The 20,000-nt window shown below is 36.6% G+C and overlaps 3 protein-coding genes across 4 annotated transcripts in view; 2 read left to right on the top strand and 1 right to left on the bottom strand.

Moving 5' to 3' along the window:
* Positions 1-12,501, top strand: part of LOC137633109 (uncharacterized) — a 53,246-nt gene extending 40,745 nt beyond the window's left edge. The window contains exon 2 of the mRNA XM_068365270.1: positions 11,994-12,501. Within this exon, the coding sequence (XP_068221371.1) occupies positions 11,994-12,501 (508 nt within the window). The remainder of the gene's footprint in view (positions 1-11,993) is intronic.
* Positions 1-20,000, bottom strand: part of LOC137633346 (mucin-2-like) — a 113,981-nt gene that overhangs the window by 70,107 nt on the left and 23,874 nt on the right. The window lies entirely within an intron of this gene.
* Positions 12,498-12,887, top strand: LOC137633108 (uncharacterized). The gene has a single exon (XM_068365268.1). The coding sequence runs from the start codon at positions 12,498-12,500 to the stop codon at positions 12,885-12,887; it is 390 nt and encodes a 129-aa protein (XP_068221369.1).

Here is a 20,000-nt window from a genome sequence, read left to right as displayed (position 1 = left end):
ATGAATTGTTTGGTAATCTCAGTGTTATATGCAAAAATATAATAAATTCGCGTTAGAGAAGTTCAGTAGAAATAAGGAAAAGGTAAGCTTGATTTCAGTATTATCTTACTCTAAATTTCTTTTATTCTAAAAGAAAGACAAATGAAAAAAACGAAATGTATAAAAACACTTTAACGAATACAAATACAAACTAGAGGGGCACTCAGTAGAGCACAGACCTCCGCCGCGGCAGCTTATTTCTCGACCTTTTGCTCAACCTTGAACTTGACCTTTGACCTTAACATGCATCAATTGGCGTAGACTTTCATACACTCAAATATGAACCAAGTTTGAAGTCTCTGTGACAAAGATGTCCAAACTTATGGCTGATTACACGAATTGGACATTTTGCTTGACTGTGACCTTGACCTATGACATAGACCTTCCAAAATCTAATAATTTCTAGCTTTTTACATAACAGTTAATCTCTACAAGTTTCATTATTCTACGATTCAAATTGTGGCCAAGAAGCTGTTCAAAACAAATACACATACAAACAGGGGAGAAAACATAATCGCCTTCCAACTTTGTTGGCGGAGATAATCATGTAATAATGCTTAGAGTGCCAAAACACCAAAAATAAAAAGCACATACTCACATACATAATACTGTAACCGGGTGATCCAATACAGAATTGTTGATCATGAGACACCACATGGCTCTCCTGAGCAATTAACTCCATTGCCAGACAAAAATCACACCAAAGAATTCAGAAGACTTGTCAGGCTCTTTATTGTCTCTGTCTCCGTCTCTCTCTCTCTTCTTTCTCATGAACAAACTCTTACCAACAGAGCAATTTACATTCGCACATTAAAGACCACTAAAGAATAAAAGATGGAATTTAGCTCATGACTGGCTTGGCTACACATGAGGGCGTGTTAAAGGTCAGGGAGATCAAGAGAGAGAGAGAGGGGGGGGGAGGGGATTAAGTACGATAAATATAGCACAACATTTTGTTGTTTTCTTCACCTATGTCGCCACTCAGGTAGCAGCAGTAAGGGATTCGGCATCTGAAGCTTCATTCGCGGTGGATAACGGGAGAGGGTGGGCTGTGGTATCCTAGAAGTACCAACCTAACTCGGCTGAATACCCTCGTCAGGCTGGGAAGAGCAAAGAGGAGAATCCCTTGTCAGGCTGGGAGGAGCAAACAGGAGAATCCCTTGTCAGGCTGGGAGGAGCGAAGAGAAGAATCACTTGTCAGGCTGGGGGGAGAGAAGAGGAGAATACCTTGTCAGGCTGGGAGGAGCGAAGAGAAGAATCACTTGTCAGGCTGGGGGGAGAGAAGAGGAGAATCCATTGTCAGGCTGGGAGGAACGAAGAGGAAAATCCGTCGTCAGGCTGTGAGGGGGGAAGAGGAGAATCCATCATCAGGCTGGGAGGAACGAAGAGGAGAATCCCTCGTCAGGCTGGGAGGAATGAAGAGGAGAACCCCTCGTCAAGCTGGGAGGAACGAAGAGGAGAGCCCCTCGTCAGGCTGGGAGGAGTGAAAAGGAGAACCCCTCGTCAGGCTGGGAAGAACGAAAAGGAGAACCCCTCGTCAGGCTGGGAAGAACGAAGAGGAGAACCCCTCGTCAGGCTGGGAGGAGTGAAGAGGAGAACCCCTCGTCAGGCTGGGAAGAACGAAGAGGAGAACCCCTCGTCAGGCTGGGAGGAGTGAAAAGGAGAACCCCTCGTCAGGCTGGGAAGAACGAAAAGGAGAACCCCTCGTCAGGCTGGGAAGAACGAAGAGGAGAACCCCTCGTCAGGCTGGGAGGAGTGAAGAGGAGAACCCCTCGTCAGGCTGGGAAGAACGAAGAGGAGAACCCCTCGTCAGGCTGGAAGGAGTAAAGAGGAGAACCCCTGGTCAGGCTGGGAGGAGTGAAGAGGAGAATCCATCGTCAGGCTGAGAGGAACGAAGAGGAGATTCCCTTGTCAGGCTGGGAGGAACGAAGAGGAGAACCCCTCGTCAGGCTGGGAGGAACGATGAGGAGAATGCCTCGTCAGGCTGGGAAGAACGAAGAGGAGAACCCTTCGTCAGGCTGGGAGGAACGAAGAGGAGAACCCCTCGTCAGGCTGGGAAGAACGAAGAGGAGAACCCCTCGTCAGGCTGGGAGGAACGAAGAGGAGAATGCCTCGTCAGGCTGGGAGGAACGAAGAGGAGAACCCCTCGTCAGGCTGGGAAGAACGAAGAGAAGAACCCCTCGTCAGGAGGAACGAAGAGGAGAACCCCTCGTCAGGAGGAACGAAGAGGAGAACCCCTCGTCAGGCTGGGAAGAACGAAGAGGAGAACCCCTCGTCAGGCTGGGAGAAGTGAAGAGGAGAACCCCTTGTCAGGCTGGGAGAAGTGAAGAGGAGAACCCCGTGTCAGGCTGGGAAGAACCCCTCGTCAGGCTGGGAGGAACGAAGAGGAGAACCCCTGGTCAGGCTGGGAGGAGTGAAGAGGAGATTCCCTTGTCAGGCTGGGAGGAGCAAAGAGGAGATCCCCTTGTCAGGCTGGGAGGAGCGAAGAGGAGATTCCCTTGTCAGGCTGGGAGGAGCAAAGAGGAGATTCCCTCGTCAGGCTAGGAGGAGCGAAGAGGAAAATCCCTTGTCAGGCCGGGAGGAGCAAAGAGGAGATTCCCTCGTCAGGCTAGGAGGAGCGAAGAGGAAAATCCCTTGTCAGGCTGGGAGGAGTGAAGAGGAGACTCCCTTGTCAGGCTGGGAGGAGCGAAGAGGAGATTCCCTCGTCATGCTGGGAGGAGTGAAGAGGAGAATTTCTTGGCTGGCTGGGAAGAGTAAAGAGGAGAATCCCTCGTCAGGTTCGGAGGAGCGAAGAGGAGAATCCCTTGTCAGGCTGGAAGGCGTTAAGAGGAGAATCCCTCGTCAGGCTGGGAGGAGCGAAGAGAATCCCTTGTCAATCTGGGAGGAGCGAAGAGGAGAATTCCTTGTCAGGCTGGGAGGGGCTAAAAGGAGAATCCCTCGTCACGCTGGGAGGAGCAAAGAGGAGAATCCCTCGTCAGGCTGGGAGGAGCAGAGAAGTAAAGCCCCCATTTGTTCTTTTTTTAATGTCGGCTAACCCCCAAAATCGGGGGAAGCGCCTTGGTATATGGATGGATGTTTTCTGATAGCACATGACAGGAAAATATACTTCAGAAAGTCGTCACTATAAGTACAGCATCCCTTGATGTTAAGTCCCAAATCTCTTCTTTCTTCTCCTTCTTTGCCTTCGGCTTTTACCCATTCGTATATGGAGTCACTGTTTCTAGTCAGCCTTCTCCAGTTTCCTCTGTCCAGTACATCCTTTTATTTTAGACCATTTTCCTTTATGTTATTCAATAATAATAATAATAATAATAATAATAATAATAATTATTATTATTATTATTATTATTATTTTATCATTACTTACTAAGCTACAACCCCAGTACGAAAAGCAGGAGGCTATAAAACAAGGGCCTCCTACAGGGATAATAGCCCAGTGAGGAAAGGAAACAAGGAAAATTAAAATATTTCAAGAACAGTAACAACATTGAAATAAAAATTTCCTATACAAACTATAAAAACTAACCAAACAAAAGGAAGAGAAATTTGATAGAAAAGTGTGCCCGAGTGTACCCTCAAGCAACCGAACTCAAATATATTCTTTCATGTTTTTTTCATTTGGCTCTGGCAGTTAAAAGAGATCACATTGGACGTCCCATTGGTCTCTGCTATTAAAACAATGTATTAAAGGCGTATAAACCCAAAAAGGATGTCAAAATGGGCAATTCGCAGAGTGAATAAAAGAGGCAAAGAGGATGAGTGATTGCAGACAGCATTTCTCAATTCTCGTCGTTATGTGGGTAGGAAAGATTATAAATAGAACAGGAGGGAAGGCTACATAAATTTGCAAAGTGTTTAAAATGACACTGATGAAAATTATAAAACAATAGCAAACGACGATATAAAAAAAGAGCAAAAATAGTAAGGGTGGGAGTTATAGAGGTTTGCAAAGGGAGTTTAAAATAGCACACATCAATTGTAAACAAGCTCGGGTCATGAAGAATAACGTCATGAAAACGATAAACAATAACATACGACGATATAAAAAAAATATCCCAAAATAAAAAACAACAACGCAAAACAACACAAGATCAGGTCATGGAGAATAACATCATGAAAATAATAAAACATCAACATATGACGATATAAAAAAAAAACATCCCTCCCCCCAAAAAAAACATACTCATCTCCATCGAAATCTTAAGTATTTCAAACCTAACATCACAGAGCTCCAAAGGGGAACACATAAACCAGCCATTGCATGACAGAGGTAATTGTTGGGAAATATTAATAGCAGTATTCTCTCATGGCAACATCAGCCATATCCTGTTGCAACGATGATGGGGATTATTTCTGGTCAATTATAGTTAACTGCCAGTTCCATTGTGATGTGATGTAAGATGCTTCAACAGAACTTTGCAAAGTTCGAAGTTCTTCGTGTTATATATATATATATATATATATATATATATATATATATATATATATATATATATATATATATATATATATATATATATATATATATATATATATAATTGTGTTTGTCTACATCCACTTTTTTATATATATATATATATATATATATATATATATATATATATATATATATATATGGTTATGGCTACATTCATTTATATGCATAATACATATATACATATAAATATAAATATATCTATACGAGAGAGAGAGAGAGAGAGAGAGAGAGAGAGAGAGAGAGAGAGAGAGAGAGAGAGAGATATTGTTTGTTATATGTGGAGACGAACAAACCTGGGTAGTTTAGTAGGACATTCTGTGTCTCGAATAGCTTTTTGACATCACAGAATGCCCCCACTAAAGTAACCAGCTTGGTCGTCTCAAAAAAGAAGAAAAAAAAAAAGTCCATCTCTCTTTATTCGGTAAATGATGATTTCTATATTAACTTCATCAATTCGGCATATAGTTCAAAACAATGGTTATTTCTAATAACCATCTTAATCAATACGGAAGAGAAATATTTCTCATCGATTTTGTTTTCTTACAAAATTCGTAGTTGCGAGCAACGAGATTAAATTTTCTGGTCTAGGTAATAATAATAATAATAATAATAATAATAATAATAATAATAATAATAATCAAAAATTAAAAAAGGAACATTAGAAGAAAATAAGAAATGCCGTTTAAGTGGTAGGAGGAAAAACTGATTTATTGCCCCTTATATTCTTGGCATAAAATCACATTCCTATCTCTCCCAAAATCTGATTCTGACCTCAAAGGGCATATTCCTATCTCTCCCAAAATCTGATTCTGACCACAAGGGTCACATTCCTATCTCTCCCAAGATCTGATTCTGACCTCAAAGGTCACATTCCCATCTCTCCCAAAATCTGATTCTGACCACAAAGGTCACATTCCTATCTCTCCCAAAAGATTCTGACTACAAAGGTCACATTCCTATATCTCGCAAAATTTAATCTTACCCACAAATGTCACATTCCTATATCTCCCAAAATTTAATCTTACCCACAAATGTCACATTCCTATCTCTCCCAAAATCGAATCCTAACCACAAAGTCACATTCCTATCTCTCCCAAAACCTAACCACAAACAAACAATCAAATTAATGGAGCATAAATCATCACCTTGAGGTAATTAATCACACGAGAAAAAAAAAACATCGCAAATAAAGTTGCTGGCTCATCGCGCTACACCTTTCTCTGGTATATGAATATTAATCGTCCCATGTGATGGCAGAAAACGTGCCGAATCACGCACGCGCGAGCACGTCAGCCATGCGCATGTAGCCATCTGTAACAAACTCATGACGGACGTTTTAAGTTTACTTGTGTACGTCCCACGCTTTCTTGCTGCGGAATATTCTAATCAGGTTTATCCTCTCTCTCTCTCTCTCTCTCTCTCTCTCTCTCTCTCTCTCTCTCTCTCTGACAGAATTGGCCTTAACTGCCAAAATCCTGACTTGCTCACTCTGGTTCCATTTAACCTTATCAAAAGCTTCGTCCGCTAAATAAATTCAGTTTAACATCATCACAAGAAACACTATAAAACAAATCCTCTTTCGCATAATAATAATAATTATTATTATTATCATTATTATTAGCTAAGCTACAACCCTAGTTGGGAAAGAAAGATGCTATAAGTCCAAAGGCTCCAACAGGGAAAAATAGCCCAGCGAGGAAAGGAGATATGGAAATAAATAAACGATATGAGAAATAATTAACAATCAATAAAATATTTTAAAAACAGTAAAATCAAAACAGATATTTTATATATAAACTATAAAAAGACTCATGTAGCCTGTTCAACATAGAAACAACTGCTGCAAGTTTGAACTTTTGAAAATCTACAGGGAGAGAGAGAGAGAGAGAGAGAGACCAAGTACGCTAAATATAGCACAATATTGTGTGTATCTGGTTGTTAGTTGATTGCTGTGTGAAGCAGATGGTGTGGAATGAGTAACTGCTAATAAATAAAAATATAGAAGGAAGTGATAAACGCCACAATATATAATGTATATTAGCATATTAAAAACCGGGAGTAATCATAAGATTTCTCACCGGCCAATCCTCACCCTTATAAGGGTGGAACCTTTCATGAGACATTCTCTCTCTCTCTCTCTCTCTCTCTCTCTCTCTCTCTCTCTCTCTCTCTCTCTCTCTCTCTCTCTCTCTCTCTCTAACAATTTTCATATTGCTTTCTCCTTCACTATTGCTTTCAATACTGCTAGTTTTACACCATCATAATAATAATAATAATAATAATAATAATGATAATAATAATATCATTTCATTGTGAGGCTTTTTCTATAAAAGCGATACAAAGTTAGTACAAAACTACATGTGGATGAAAAGAACATGAGTAGCTACTCTTAAACCACTAATAATAATAATAATAATAATAATAATAATAATAATAATAATAATATGTAAAATCCACAACCCTCCTCCAGTTTATACCCTCCTAACAATACTATATATACTTTGTCGCTAATGTCATCAGGCATGTGCTTAAATTCATTATTCTACTGAAAGCCGTACCATAAATAAATATTCTTCCCCTTATCTCTTTCTCCGAAGGGTTCACTCCATTATTCACCTCTAAACTTGTTTGTCACTCCGAGAAGCTGAGTTATAGACGAGCGTTTTCAACAAACACACCTTTACTTTACCTATAAGACTTCGTGACACACACACGCGCCCAGATTGCCCAAAGCTTTCGCTCCGGACGGGGGCCCTTAGAATTAAGTCAGACTTCGAGGCTGTTTAAAAACCTTTACTTTAGTCAAGTGTTTAAAACCTTTACTTTACTTAAAACTTAGAGGCTGTTTAAAAATCTTTCCTTTACTCAAGACTCAGAGGCTGTTTATAAACCTTTACTTAAAAATTAGAGGCTGTTTAAAAACATTTACTTGACTTAAGACTTAGAGCCTGTTTAAAAAGTTTTACTTTACTGAAGACTTAGAGGCTATTTAAAAACCTTTACTGTACTTTACTTAAAACTCGGAGGCTGTTTAAAACCCGTTACTTTACTCAAGACTTGGAAGCTGTTTAAAAACCTTCACTTTACTCAAGACTTAGAGGCTGTTTAAAAATCTTTACTTTACTCAAGACTTTTAAAACCCGTTACTTTACTCAAGACTTGGAGGCTGTTTAAAAACCTCCAATTTACTCAAGACTTAGAGGCTGTTTAAAAATCTTTACTTTACTCAAGACTTAGAGGCTGTTTAAAAATCTTTACTTTACTCAAGACTTAGAGGCTGTTTAAAAATCTTTACTCAAGACTTAGAGGCTGTTTAAAAATCTTTACTTTACTCAAGACTTAGAGGCTGTTTAAAAATCTTTACTCAAGACTTAGAGGCTGTTTAAAAATCTTTACTCAAGACTTAGAGCCTGTTTCAAAAACTTTACTTTACTCAAGACTTAGAGGCTGTTTAAAAATCCTTTACCTTACTCAAGACTTATATACTGTTTAAAACATTTTACTTCCTCTTCTTAATCTCTCTAAATATGGCATGCAGAACCACGCCCAGCTGTAACATAATAAATATAATGGCAAATGCATTTAACCCCAACACGGGCAAGTGCGAATTCATTTTCCCTCTCTCAATCAACATAACTCAGAGAAAATTCCAATACCTCATCCTTTTTAAACATACATCAACGACTAACTACACGACTTTTCCCTTCCCCTACTATCTCTCTATCTCAGTTTCCTGTCTCCCTTCCCCCAGGTAAGCCTAAAAAAACAGATATACGAAAGTGGGGTGCCAAAGATGTACTCTACTGTACTCTTGCAATGTGGCAACTAGGGACTTGAGGGTGTACGTCGCGTCTCGTTTCTAATCATACTGTTAGTCCCTTGGTGTTTGGGACTTATTCATTTGGATGTGTGTGTTTTCGTTTTTTTATTGTAGGAGGTAGGCCTATATGTGGCTATGGACACCATGTGACAATCATGTCTGTGATATAGTGTATATAGAGGGTATTTACTTGGTGTAACTGTATTTATCTTCAGAGATTACAAAAAAACATATATATGCATATATATATATATATATATATATATATATATATATATATATATATATATATATAGATATGCTTTATTGTCACATTAATCACCTGACTTCATATACAGCAAAAGTCAATAGGAAATAATGAAATATTTTAGCACCTAGCGCCTCCGTGCATTTTGAGACACTTCTTGTATTGTACCCAGAAGGAGTGAGTATTAAAATGCACGAAAACGCTAAGTACTAAAATATTTCATTGTTTCCTACTGGCTTTTGATATATATATATATATATATATATATATATATATATATATATATATATATATATATATATATATATATATATATATATGTATATATGCATATATACAGTATATATGTATATATATATATATGTATATATGCACACACACACACACACATATATATATATATATATATATATATATATAAAATGAATAGAAAATGTCTTAATGGCGTCCAAAAATCGAAGATAGTATCTCTCCGGACAAACTGTCCTCAAGATATTTTTCAGAACAAGAAAAACACATTTAAGTTTCTCCATTTATTATTTGGTGTCAACACGTGTTTCGAATCACTTCGTAGTCCTTCATCAGGGCTACATTGGTTGAGCGATGGCATTACACTTTAATAGAGGCTATCCTGGAGAAAATTTTTATACAAAACTATGTGGAAACTCCAAAATTAAGTAAGATAGGTGTCTAGATACAAAGAAAGGTAGATATAGATCATGATTCCTGTGACTGAAGGGATCCAACTAGAGATAGGCCAAAACAGTGGTCTTGTACAGTGTCAGCTGGGGTCAACAAAATGGCTTAGAGCTGGTAAGGCCTTCTGACGCTATAGTATTAATTGGGGTCAAGAGAGACCTGGGCATACTATTCTATCTTATTCCTCTTCTTTTTGTTATTTTGAAGTTTTTATAGTTTGTATAGAAGATATTTATCTTAGTGTTGTTGCTCTTCATAAAACATTTTCTTATACTTTGTTTCCTTTTCGCTGTTGGGGTCCCTGGGTTTATAGTATTCTGCTTTTCCAACTAGGATTGTAGCTTAGCAAGTAATAATAATAATAATAATAATAATAATAATAATAATAATAATAATAATAATAACATCGTTAATGTCAGCTGGGGTCTACCAACGTGCCTAATGCTGGCATCTCTTTCTATGGCTATACCATACTAAAAAAGAAAGAGAGAGAGAGAGAGAGAGAGAGAGAGAGAGAGAGAGAGAGAGAGAGAGAGAGAGAGAGAGAGAGAGTTCCCTATTCCTGCCATCCAACTTCCTTTCCTTGTAACAGAGCCGTGATATGACCTAAAGTCGATTAGCATGAAAAGTTGCAGGTGACCGTCTGCATCGCTTCAAACTGATATTGCATGTTGCATGTGTAAGGACTTAGCAATCGATGGGAGACGTACATCGTGTCCTTCCGTTAATGCACGACGGACGTTGCGACGCTGAAGGAAATCAATTTGACTGGAACTTTTAGACTAAATGGAAATATGAAACTAGTGATGAGAATAGTTATTTCGAATGAAGGTTTGGATATTTTAAATTGAAGATAAGGCCATGGAAATCAGCCATAGTATAATTATAAACAAATTAGTCGATATTCGTTGGAAAGTTTCAAAAGGAAGTAAATTTGAATGGAACTTTTAAACTAAATGGAAATATGAAACTAGTTATGACAATAGTTATTTCGAATGAAGGTTTGGATATTTTACATAGAGGATAAGGCCATTGAAATCAGTTATAGCATTACTGTAAACAAATTAGTCGACGTTCGTTGGAAAGTTCCAAAAGGATGTAAATTTTACTGAAACTTTTTAACAAAATTCAATTATGAAATTAGTTATGAGAATATCTATGTATTTCGAATGAAGGTTTGGACATTTTACATAGAAGATGAGGTCATTTAAATCAGCAATTTACTGTGAACAAATTAATCAACATTCGTTGGAAAGTTCCAAAAGGAAGTAAATGTGACTGGAACTTTTAAACAAAATTGAAATATGAAACTTGTTATAAAAATAGCTATGTATTTCGAATGAAGGGTTGAAATTTTACAAAGATGACAGGACCATTTAAACCAGCCATAGTATATAGTATTTATCTAAACAAAGTAATCATATTGGAAACAACATCCAAACAACGTTACCATAAATGAATGAATGTATGTGTGTGTGTGTATACGGATCTGGCAACACTATCCAAAGGTGCTGTCTAGAGCAGAGCAATCAGCTTCCTATTACAGTAAGATGTTAAAGGAATTTTATCGTAATGGAGAGAGAGGAGAGAGAGAGAGAGAGAGAGAGAGAGAGAGAGAGAGAGAGAGAGAGAGAGAGAGAGAGAGATGGCGTAATGAGGAATACTACAATTTAAAAAAAAATGCACCATTAGATTTACGTATGTGGGCTAATGTAGTTTTGCCATAAAGGGGAAGAATGGCAGCCAGACTGAGAGAGAGAGAGAGAGAGAGAGAGAGAGAGAGAGAGAGAGATGAATGTCACAGTATTAACGAAGATTGCACCATTAAATTTACATAAGTTAGGCTAATGTAGTTTTATCCTAATAGGAGAAAATGACTGCTAGATTGAGAGAGAGAGAGAGAGAGAGAGAGAGAGAGAGAGAGAGAGAGAGAGAGATTTCCTCCTTTGTAATGGGCCAACGGTCACCGCCACTCCTCTTTTCGCGTCGGCCAAAAATACCCTCAGACAGACACACAGAAAACCCCATATAACCACACCCCGAGGGAGGGCGTCCCCTCACACGAGAACTCGGGGCTCTGCACGCACGCACGCACGCACACACACGAAATAAAAAAAGATACATCAAAGACAGGCGATAAGTAAATGCTTGAGTTATCAAATTGATGAAAAGAAGACTTGGATATGGGTGCCAACAGATGTTTTAAATGGTAAAAATTAAAATATAAAAAATAGAGATGGAGTGATAAAAATTAAAGAGGATTTATATACAATACTGTACAATAGTGATATACTTAATAACTTTGCCAATATGAAAAAAAAAATTATAGAAAAAATTAAACACTTGAGCCAGTATCAAACGTATTTAACAGTAAAAGTAAAGAAAACAATAAACGGCAGGAAAAGTGGCAAATCAGCAGAAGATAGCCTAATTATTTATTTTAATAAATCAAGTGTTACATGGAGTATATTTCATAGTAGTAAAAATCGCTGAATTTTAAGAAAGGCATCGCAAGATGACATATTAGCGATATACTGCAGTCAAGGTCTATCTGGACCGTGACTGCAGTATACCTTGGAGCGGTATGGATCACGGGTATACCTCCAAGGCATGCGTTTGTTCAAAGATCGGCCCGTCACGAACAAACATTGTAGAAGTAAATATTCGTCTTTTTATTTTACTTATCTTTTTTTTTTTTTTTTTTGCCAAAGCGTTCCGGTCACAAACAATGACAGAAAGAAAGGAAGAAAGGAAAAAAAAGAAAAAACCAAGAAAGAAAGTGTTCTTGGAAACACAATAACAGAAAGAAAGGAAGAAATGAAGAAAGAAAGAAGCAAGAAAGAAAGTCTTCTTGGAAACGCAATGACAGAAAGAAAGGAAAAATTGGAAAAAAGAAAGAAGCAAGAAAGAAAGCCTTCTTGGAAATACAACTACAGAAAGAAAGGACGAAATGAAAAAGAAAGAAGCAAGAAAGAAAGCCTTCTTGGAAAAACAACTACAGAAAGAAAGGACGAAATGAAGAAAGAAAGAAGCAAGAAAGAAAGTCTTCTTGGAAACACAATGACAGAAAGAAAGGAAAAATTGGAAAAAAGAAAGAAGCAAGAAAGAAAGTCTTCTTGGAAACAAAATGACAGAAAGAAAGGAAGAAATGGAAAAAAGAAAGAAGCAAGAAAGAAAGTCTTCTTGGAAATACAACTACAGAAAGAAAGGACGAAATGAAGAAAGAAAGAAGCAAGAAAGAAAGTCTTCTTGGAAACACAATGGCAGAAAGAAAGGAAAAAGTGGAAAAAAGAAAGAAGCAAGAAAGTTTTCTTGGAAATACAACTACAGAAAGAAAGGACGAAATGAAAAAGAAAGAAGCAAGAAAGAAAGTCTTCTTGGAAACACGATGGCAGAAAGAAAGGAAAAAGTGGAAAAAAGAAAGAAGCAAGAAAGAAAGTCTTCTTGGAAATATAACTACAGAAAGAAAGGACGAAATGAAGAAAGAAAGTCTTCTTGGAAACACAATGGCAGAAAGAAAGGAAAAAGTGGAAAAAAGAAAGAAGCAAGAAAGAAAGTCTTCTTGGAAACACAATGACAGAAAAAAAGAAAGAAGCAAAAAATAAAGTCTTCTTGGAAATACAATGGCAGAAAGAAAAGAAATGGAAAAAAGAAAGACGTAAGAAAGAAAGTCTTCTTGGAAATACAATGACAGAAAGAAAGAAATGAAAAAAGAAAGTAGCAAGAAAGAAAGTCTTTTTAGAAACACAAGGACAGAAAGAAAGGAAGAAATGAAAAAGAAAGAAGCAAGAAAGAAAGTCTTCTTGGAAAAACAGTGACAGAAAGAAAAGAAGAAATGGAAAAAAAGAAAGAAGCAAGAAAGAAAGTCTTCTTAGAAACACAAGGACAGTGAGAAAGGAAGAAATGAAAAAGAAAGAAGCAAGAAAGAAAGTCTTCTTGGAAAAACAATGACAGAAAGAATAGAAGAAATGGAAAAAAAGAAAGAAGCAAGAAAGAAAGGAATCTTGGAAACACAATGACAGAAAGAAAGAAATGAAGACTTTTAGTCTTCTTGGAAACAAATAAGAACGAACGTCTCGTGTGTGGGGAAGATATTTACGGTGGGTCGGTGGTAAACAACGTCTACCTTTCATGCTTCAAGTTCTATAGTGTTATCTTGCTCATTACCTCCGCCAACGAAGCTGGGAATAGGTTATGTTTTCGAGCCTGTTTGTGTGTTGGTGTGTGTTTGTGAACAGCTTCCAGGCCATTATCTTAATCGTAGAGTAATGAAACTTGCAGGGATTATCTGCTATGTAAAAAGCTGGAAATTATTAAAGTTTGAAAGGTCAAGGTCAAAGGTCAAGGTCAAAGGTCAAGGTCAAAGGTCAAGTAAAAGGTCCAATTCACATAATCAGACAAAAGTTTAGACATTGTTGTCACAGAGACTTCAAACTTGGTTCATATATGAGTGTATGAAAATCCATACCAATTAATATATGTTAATGTCAAAGGTCAAGGTCAAGCAAAAGGTCGGGAAATAAGCTGCTACGGAGGTAGTCTGCGCTCTACTGAGTGCCCCTCTAGTTTTATATGTTTCTTGTAATAATAGTTAATTTATCAGACATATGTTGAACAGGCTGACATAAATCTCTTTTTTTATAGTTTATTTATGAAAGATCTATTTCAATGCTGTTACTGTTCTTAAAATATCTTAATTAAATTGTTCATTAATTCTCATGCACTTTGTTTATCTAATTATGTCTTTTCCTCACTGGGTTATTTTTCCATTTTGGAGCCCTTGGGCTTATAGCATCTTGCATATCCGACGAGGGTTGTAGCCTAGCTAATAATAATAATAATAATAATAAAAATAATAATAATAATAATAATAATAATAACTAAACCGCAACTGGCTAAAGCCAGTGGCGGAGGATTCCCCTGCAAAATAGGTGTGGAAATGCTTTCGTCAATCAGTAAAAAGATATTGTGTAATGGTTTATTGGCCTAATGACCCCTTGACTAAATTTTGAGTCATGTTAACAAACTATTCTAAAGCAGTTTATCTGTATAATAGCAGGTATATGGAGGTAAAACATAGGCAAAAATGACAAATATAGAGAAATTGACCTTTGAACTTGAAGACAATGGGCACTTACAAGGCCATGTGAAGGTCACGGGTTAAACATGACCCCATATCCTGAAAGAGCATGTGCGAATGGGGGGGGGGGTGACAACAAAACATCACTTTTAACCCACGTCAAATTTTTTCCATGAAATAGCCATATGACCTTGAAAATGAGGGTCAAGGTCAAATTTGACATTTGCTTTGGAGGCTTTATGCATATGTTTGGGGTAGTTTACTATAGCATGCTATGACCAAAAACCAGTATTTCATGGGGAAATTGCCAAAGTCACGATTTCTGCAATGTCAAAAATAGTTAAAAATCTATATTAAAAAAAGTAATCAAGCAGTCTCTACAAAAGTTAAGCTAACCTTAGATAAATATATAGGGCATCATATGCCACTAAGATCAGGGCTCTGGGCCTTCCGGTTTTTGAGATCTCGGAAACAAACCTATTATGAGCCGGTTTGGGCCATTAGCGACCTTGACCTTGACTTACTTGCATTAAAGTAGGGCAATATCTGGGGGATTTACCTCTGTATCATTGTCCATAAGGCCCTTAGCCATACGGCTTATACTTTAGGCCTAATGGCAATTTCAAATTTTACAAATTTTGCCTTTAAAAGCCCCTGTGACCTTGAAAACTAGGTCAAGGTCACTTAAACTGGGTCTATGGCATATTCTTACAATAGGCTACCTATGATAATTATTTCAGATTTCTTGAGAAAAAAACGCGAGGGAATAATAATAATAATAATAATAATAATAATAATACCAAAAACAATAGTATTCCCCTATGGGGAATCCTAATAATAATTATAATAATAATAATAATAATAATAATAATAATAATAATAATTTCTAGTTTTACAAATAGTCTTCCAGGTTCTCACATTTCAATTACAAATTTCAAAAAAAAAAAAAAAAAAAATCTAAATTTCAAAGTAGTAATAATACCAAAATTATCTTTGAATTTCTTTTTTACGGTTTTGAAAAAAAGTGTTCATGTAATTACATTAATTACATTAATTACATTAATTACTTACATAATTGGAACTCATTTCCGGAGTTAAATTTGATTTTCGAGAGGATTCACTCGAATTGGATCTCTCTCTCTCTCTCTCTCTCTCTCTCTCTCTCTCTCTCTCTATATATATATATATACATATTATATATACATCATAAAATTTACTCTTATTTTTCGCAGTTAAGTCTCTCTCTCTCTCTCTCTCTCTCCTCTCTCTCTCTCTCCTCTCTGATGTTTTGCTTGATTAAGAAGAGAAAAAACTAATTAAGAAAAATAGCAAATTCTTCCATAGCTAATTTTTAGCAAATTACCCAGTTTTTACAAGCGAAATATCACGGGTTCAATCCCCGAGCGAGCCAGTATTCTTCAGGCATGTGTCACTATGATCCTACTGAACAAGTGGATAATGTACCTGGGAGTTAATTGACTGACGAGTACTTATTTGATAGAGAAAAAACTTGCTTTGGTAACTCTCACTATTAAAAAAAAAAAATCTACGTTGTTTTTACTGAGCGAGGGTGTCTCCAGGAAAAAAGACCCTGAGGTCACTGTCACATTTCTAATTGATATGCTCTTATTTCACGACAATCTTAGATTATTTTCATATATATATATATATATATATATATACATATATATATATATATATATACATACTGTATACATATATATATATATATATATATATATAAATAGATACACACAACAAATGCCGCCGTTTCTAGTCCACTGCAGGAAAAGGGCCTCAGGCATGTTTATATAGGAAAAATATTTATTTTATTGTTTGTTACTGTTCATAAAATATCTTATTATTCATTATTTCCTTTCCTCACTGGTATATTTTCCCTATAAGAGCCCCTGGGCTTATAACATCCTGCTTTTCCAACAAGGGACTGAAGCTTAACAAGTAATAATAATAATAATAATAATAATAATAATAATATCTCAGATTTGACCAGTTTTCACCACCACGCTGGCCACCACGGATTGGTGATAGTGGGAGACTTTAGCCTGATCTCTCACAGCAAACCAACCAAGTATGGGTGTCCCTGACTAGTACAGCTTTGCTGATCGTGGCGATTCGCAAACCCTTTCACCACGTTAAGGTATCCACACTCCGAGAGGGGAGATACATAAACATATAATTAAACATCTATATATAAATATATATATATATGATAAATTTTGCACATTTAGACGTGTTTTTCATATTCAAATAAGCCATATAAATTTTTTTTTGATACATTAATGTCTGGATTCTCCTAACGACCTCGGGATCAGAGCCCCAGGCGAAATCACACAAAGACAGGAGCTTGTGACCGGCCGGGAATCGAACCCTGGTCGGCAAGCTTGTATAGACAGTGACTAAAGTGGCCAAGTGGTTTAGTCACTGTCTATACAAGCTTGCCGACCAGGGTTCGATTCCCGGCCGGTCACAAGCTCTTGTCTTTGTGTGATTTCGCCTGGGGCTCTGATCCCGAGGTCGTTAAGAGAATCCAGACATTAATGTATCAAAAAAAATTTATATGGCTTATTTGGATATATATATATATATATATACACGCATACATATATAAAAATATCTATGCATACATACATATATATATATAAAAATATCTATGCATACATATATATATATATATATATACATATATATATATATATATATAAATATATATTTACACACATATATCTATCTATATATATATGTATATATATATATATATATATATATTACTGTGTGTTATTTTCATGCACCCCAGTAATTACCAGCAACATAAATTAATGTTTTTTTTTTCCATTGCATTAGTAAAATGGAAACACGGAAAATATTATCCCCAACACGCGATAAATTTTTACGACAGTGTCATTGCAAAAACTAATAGCTAAAACTCCCTTTCAATTTACATAAATAAATAGTTTGAATAAGATTTTTTTTCCAATGTCGTGACAGCAATTTTTTAAAAACATATATATATATAAAGCTAGTGTACGTGACCCGTCAAAAATGATGGCTAAATATTTAAGATGGATATGCACACACTTGCACCCCGCGTCTCACCAGGGTATGACTACTATCTCCCTTAGCAGAGGGACGGGGAGAGACCGAGTAGTTAAACGTCTGGCAATGCCACTGAGCGTGAACGGATGTGTGTCTGAATATAATATAATATATATATATATATATATACTGCATATATATACATATATATGTATTATATGAATGTATATATATATATATATACAGAAACTTGCTCTTTAATATACAGTATAAGGGAGATTCTCCACACAATTACCCATGCAATCTAAAAGACAAACAGAATAGCAAAAAAAAAAAAAAAAAAAAAAAAGGACATTCCCCTAAAGATTATCCTAAAATAAAGAATAAAAAAATACCTTTAGAATTTGTCAAAACCAGTTTTTTTTTTAAATCTCTCCTAAAGCGCGTTCTTTTGTTCTCCCCATCAACACACAAGTTTCGCCTGACAATACCAAAGCGTCACGTTACTGTGAAGCGTTCTTCGTAACGGTGGTTTTCCCCTTATCGCCTAAGCGGTTTTCGACCTTAACACCTTTCTGTCGCATATGCGGGAAGAAGGGTGATAATGAATATAAATACAGGGAATATGGAAGTTTTTCCATTAGGTTGAATGTTGTTTAGTGTAAGGTATCTAGTGTGAGTGTGTGTGTGTGTCTCTCTCTCTCTCTCTCTCTCTCTCTCTCTCTCTCTCTCTCTCTCTACTACTACTATTACTATTACTACTACTACTGTTACTACATAAATAATAATAATAATAATAATAATAATAATAATAATAATAATAATAATAATAATAATATAAGGTCTCTCTCTCTCTCTCTCTCTCTCTCTCTCTCTCTCTCTCTCTCTCTCTCTCTCCTATTACTACTACTACTACTACTACTACTACTAATAGTAATAATAATGAGAATGTAACAGCTGGACAATTTATACAGAGGACTAGAGACAACTGGCATCCAAAGTTGAGGACATGGCACCTAGATAGATAGGTAGATATGTAGATAGATAGATAGATAGAATGGCACTTCACACCTTATGACATCACAGTGTTCCTACGAACACCAAAAAAATTTTCGATGAAAATAACTCTAATACTACAAAAAAGTATAAACGTCCAATACAAACACAAACATTTGGATAGCGAAAGCCGATGATGCATGGGAGAGAAATTACTCCAATTTATAACAATGTTATTTTCTGATTTGCAAATGGATGAAATGACGGCTAAGGTCAATGTCATCCGCGGGTCGTATTTCATGCTCAAATTTCAAAACAATTGACCCGTGCTACCGCTGTCAGAAAGATGTTCCCCTGTCATGCATTACAACTGTGTGCTGAGGCACCAGTTAGGGATTAACTGATGCGTGGAGTGAATGGAACTAACTTTATTTCAACAAACAGCGAGCTTTTATAACAACAGTTTCCATGAAAGAAGGTCTCATGAATTCAAACAGATTGATACAATCACATACAGGCATTAAAGAACGCTCATAAATGGCAGAGGCAAGGGACAAGTGACATTCCTTTATCAAGCAGGACAATACCCTAGAGACTGACCATATATACATAAGATCAGAACCCAAGCACCCTCTCCACTCGAGCTAGGAGCAAATAGGGACAGGCAATGGCTGCTGATGACTCAGCAGGTAGACCTATAGGCTCCCCCAACGCCCCCATCTTTAGCTCACAAGGATGGTGAGGTTGCAGCGACCAAAGAAACTAACGAGTTTGAAACAGGACTCGAACCCCAGTCTAGCGTTCACCAGTGAGGGACGTTACCACATCGGCCACATGCGAGGGGAGAGCGATAAAAAAGAAAAAAAGAGAGAGAGAGAGAGAAATACCGTCCAGAGTGTACGAGCGTGTGATACGCATGCGGTATAACTGAGTGATTGATAACCGCCAATGCATCGCAATGGGGAGGGTCAGTGGCACTCAGGAGGGATCGTCTATCTTCATCTCCATTAATTCTAATGAATATTGGTAACGAATAAAAAATCAATTCGAATTTGAAACTGGAGAAATTCCTTTAAACGTCTAAAACTTGGAAACTCAAATTTACATCTCTTGCTTGAGGGTACACTTGAGCACACTATTCTATCTAATTTCTCTTCCTCTTGTTTGGTTAAAGCTTTTATAGTTTATATAACAGCTATCTATTTTAATGTTATTACTGTTTTTAAAATATTTTATTTTTGCTTGTTTCCTTTCGTCACTGGGCTATTTCCCCTGTTGGGCCCCCTGGGCTTATAGCATTTTGCTTTTCCAATTAGGGTTGTAGCTTAGCAATTAATAATAATAATAATAATAATAATAATTGGAAATAATCTGTTTTTTAAATTGCATCTGCTGCAAAAAAATAAAATCAATCATATTTACATCTGACATTTGAAAAATAAGTCACATATGATATTGCAAAACTCCAATTCTCATCTATAAATGGAAAATAAGTAAATTTCACATCTGTAACAGGAATTCATATCCAATACCCCTACAAACAGGGCTTCCAACCTTTCCCAAAATGTGGATCAGCCTTTTGATTAAA

This window comes from Palaemon carinicauda, chromosome 42, assembly GCF_036898095.1.
Source record: "Palaemon carinicauda isolate YSFRI2023 chromosome 42, ASM3689809v2, whole genome shotgun sequence".
Lineage (NCBI taxonomy): Eukaryota > Metazoa > Arthropoda > Malacostraca > Decapoda > Palaemonidae > Palaemon > Palaemon carinicauda.
This window is presented reverse-complemented; position numbering and strand designations above follow the sequence as displayed.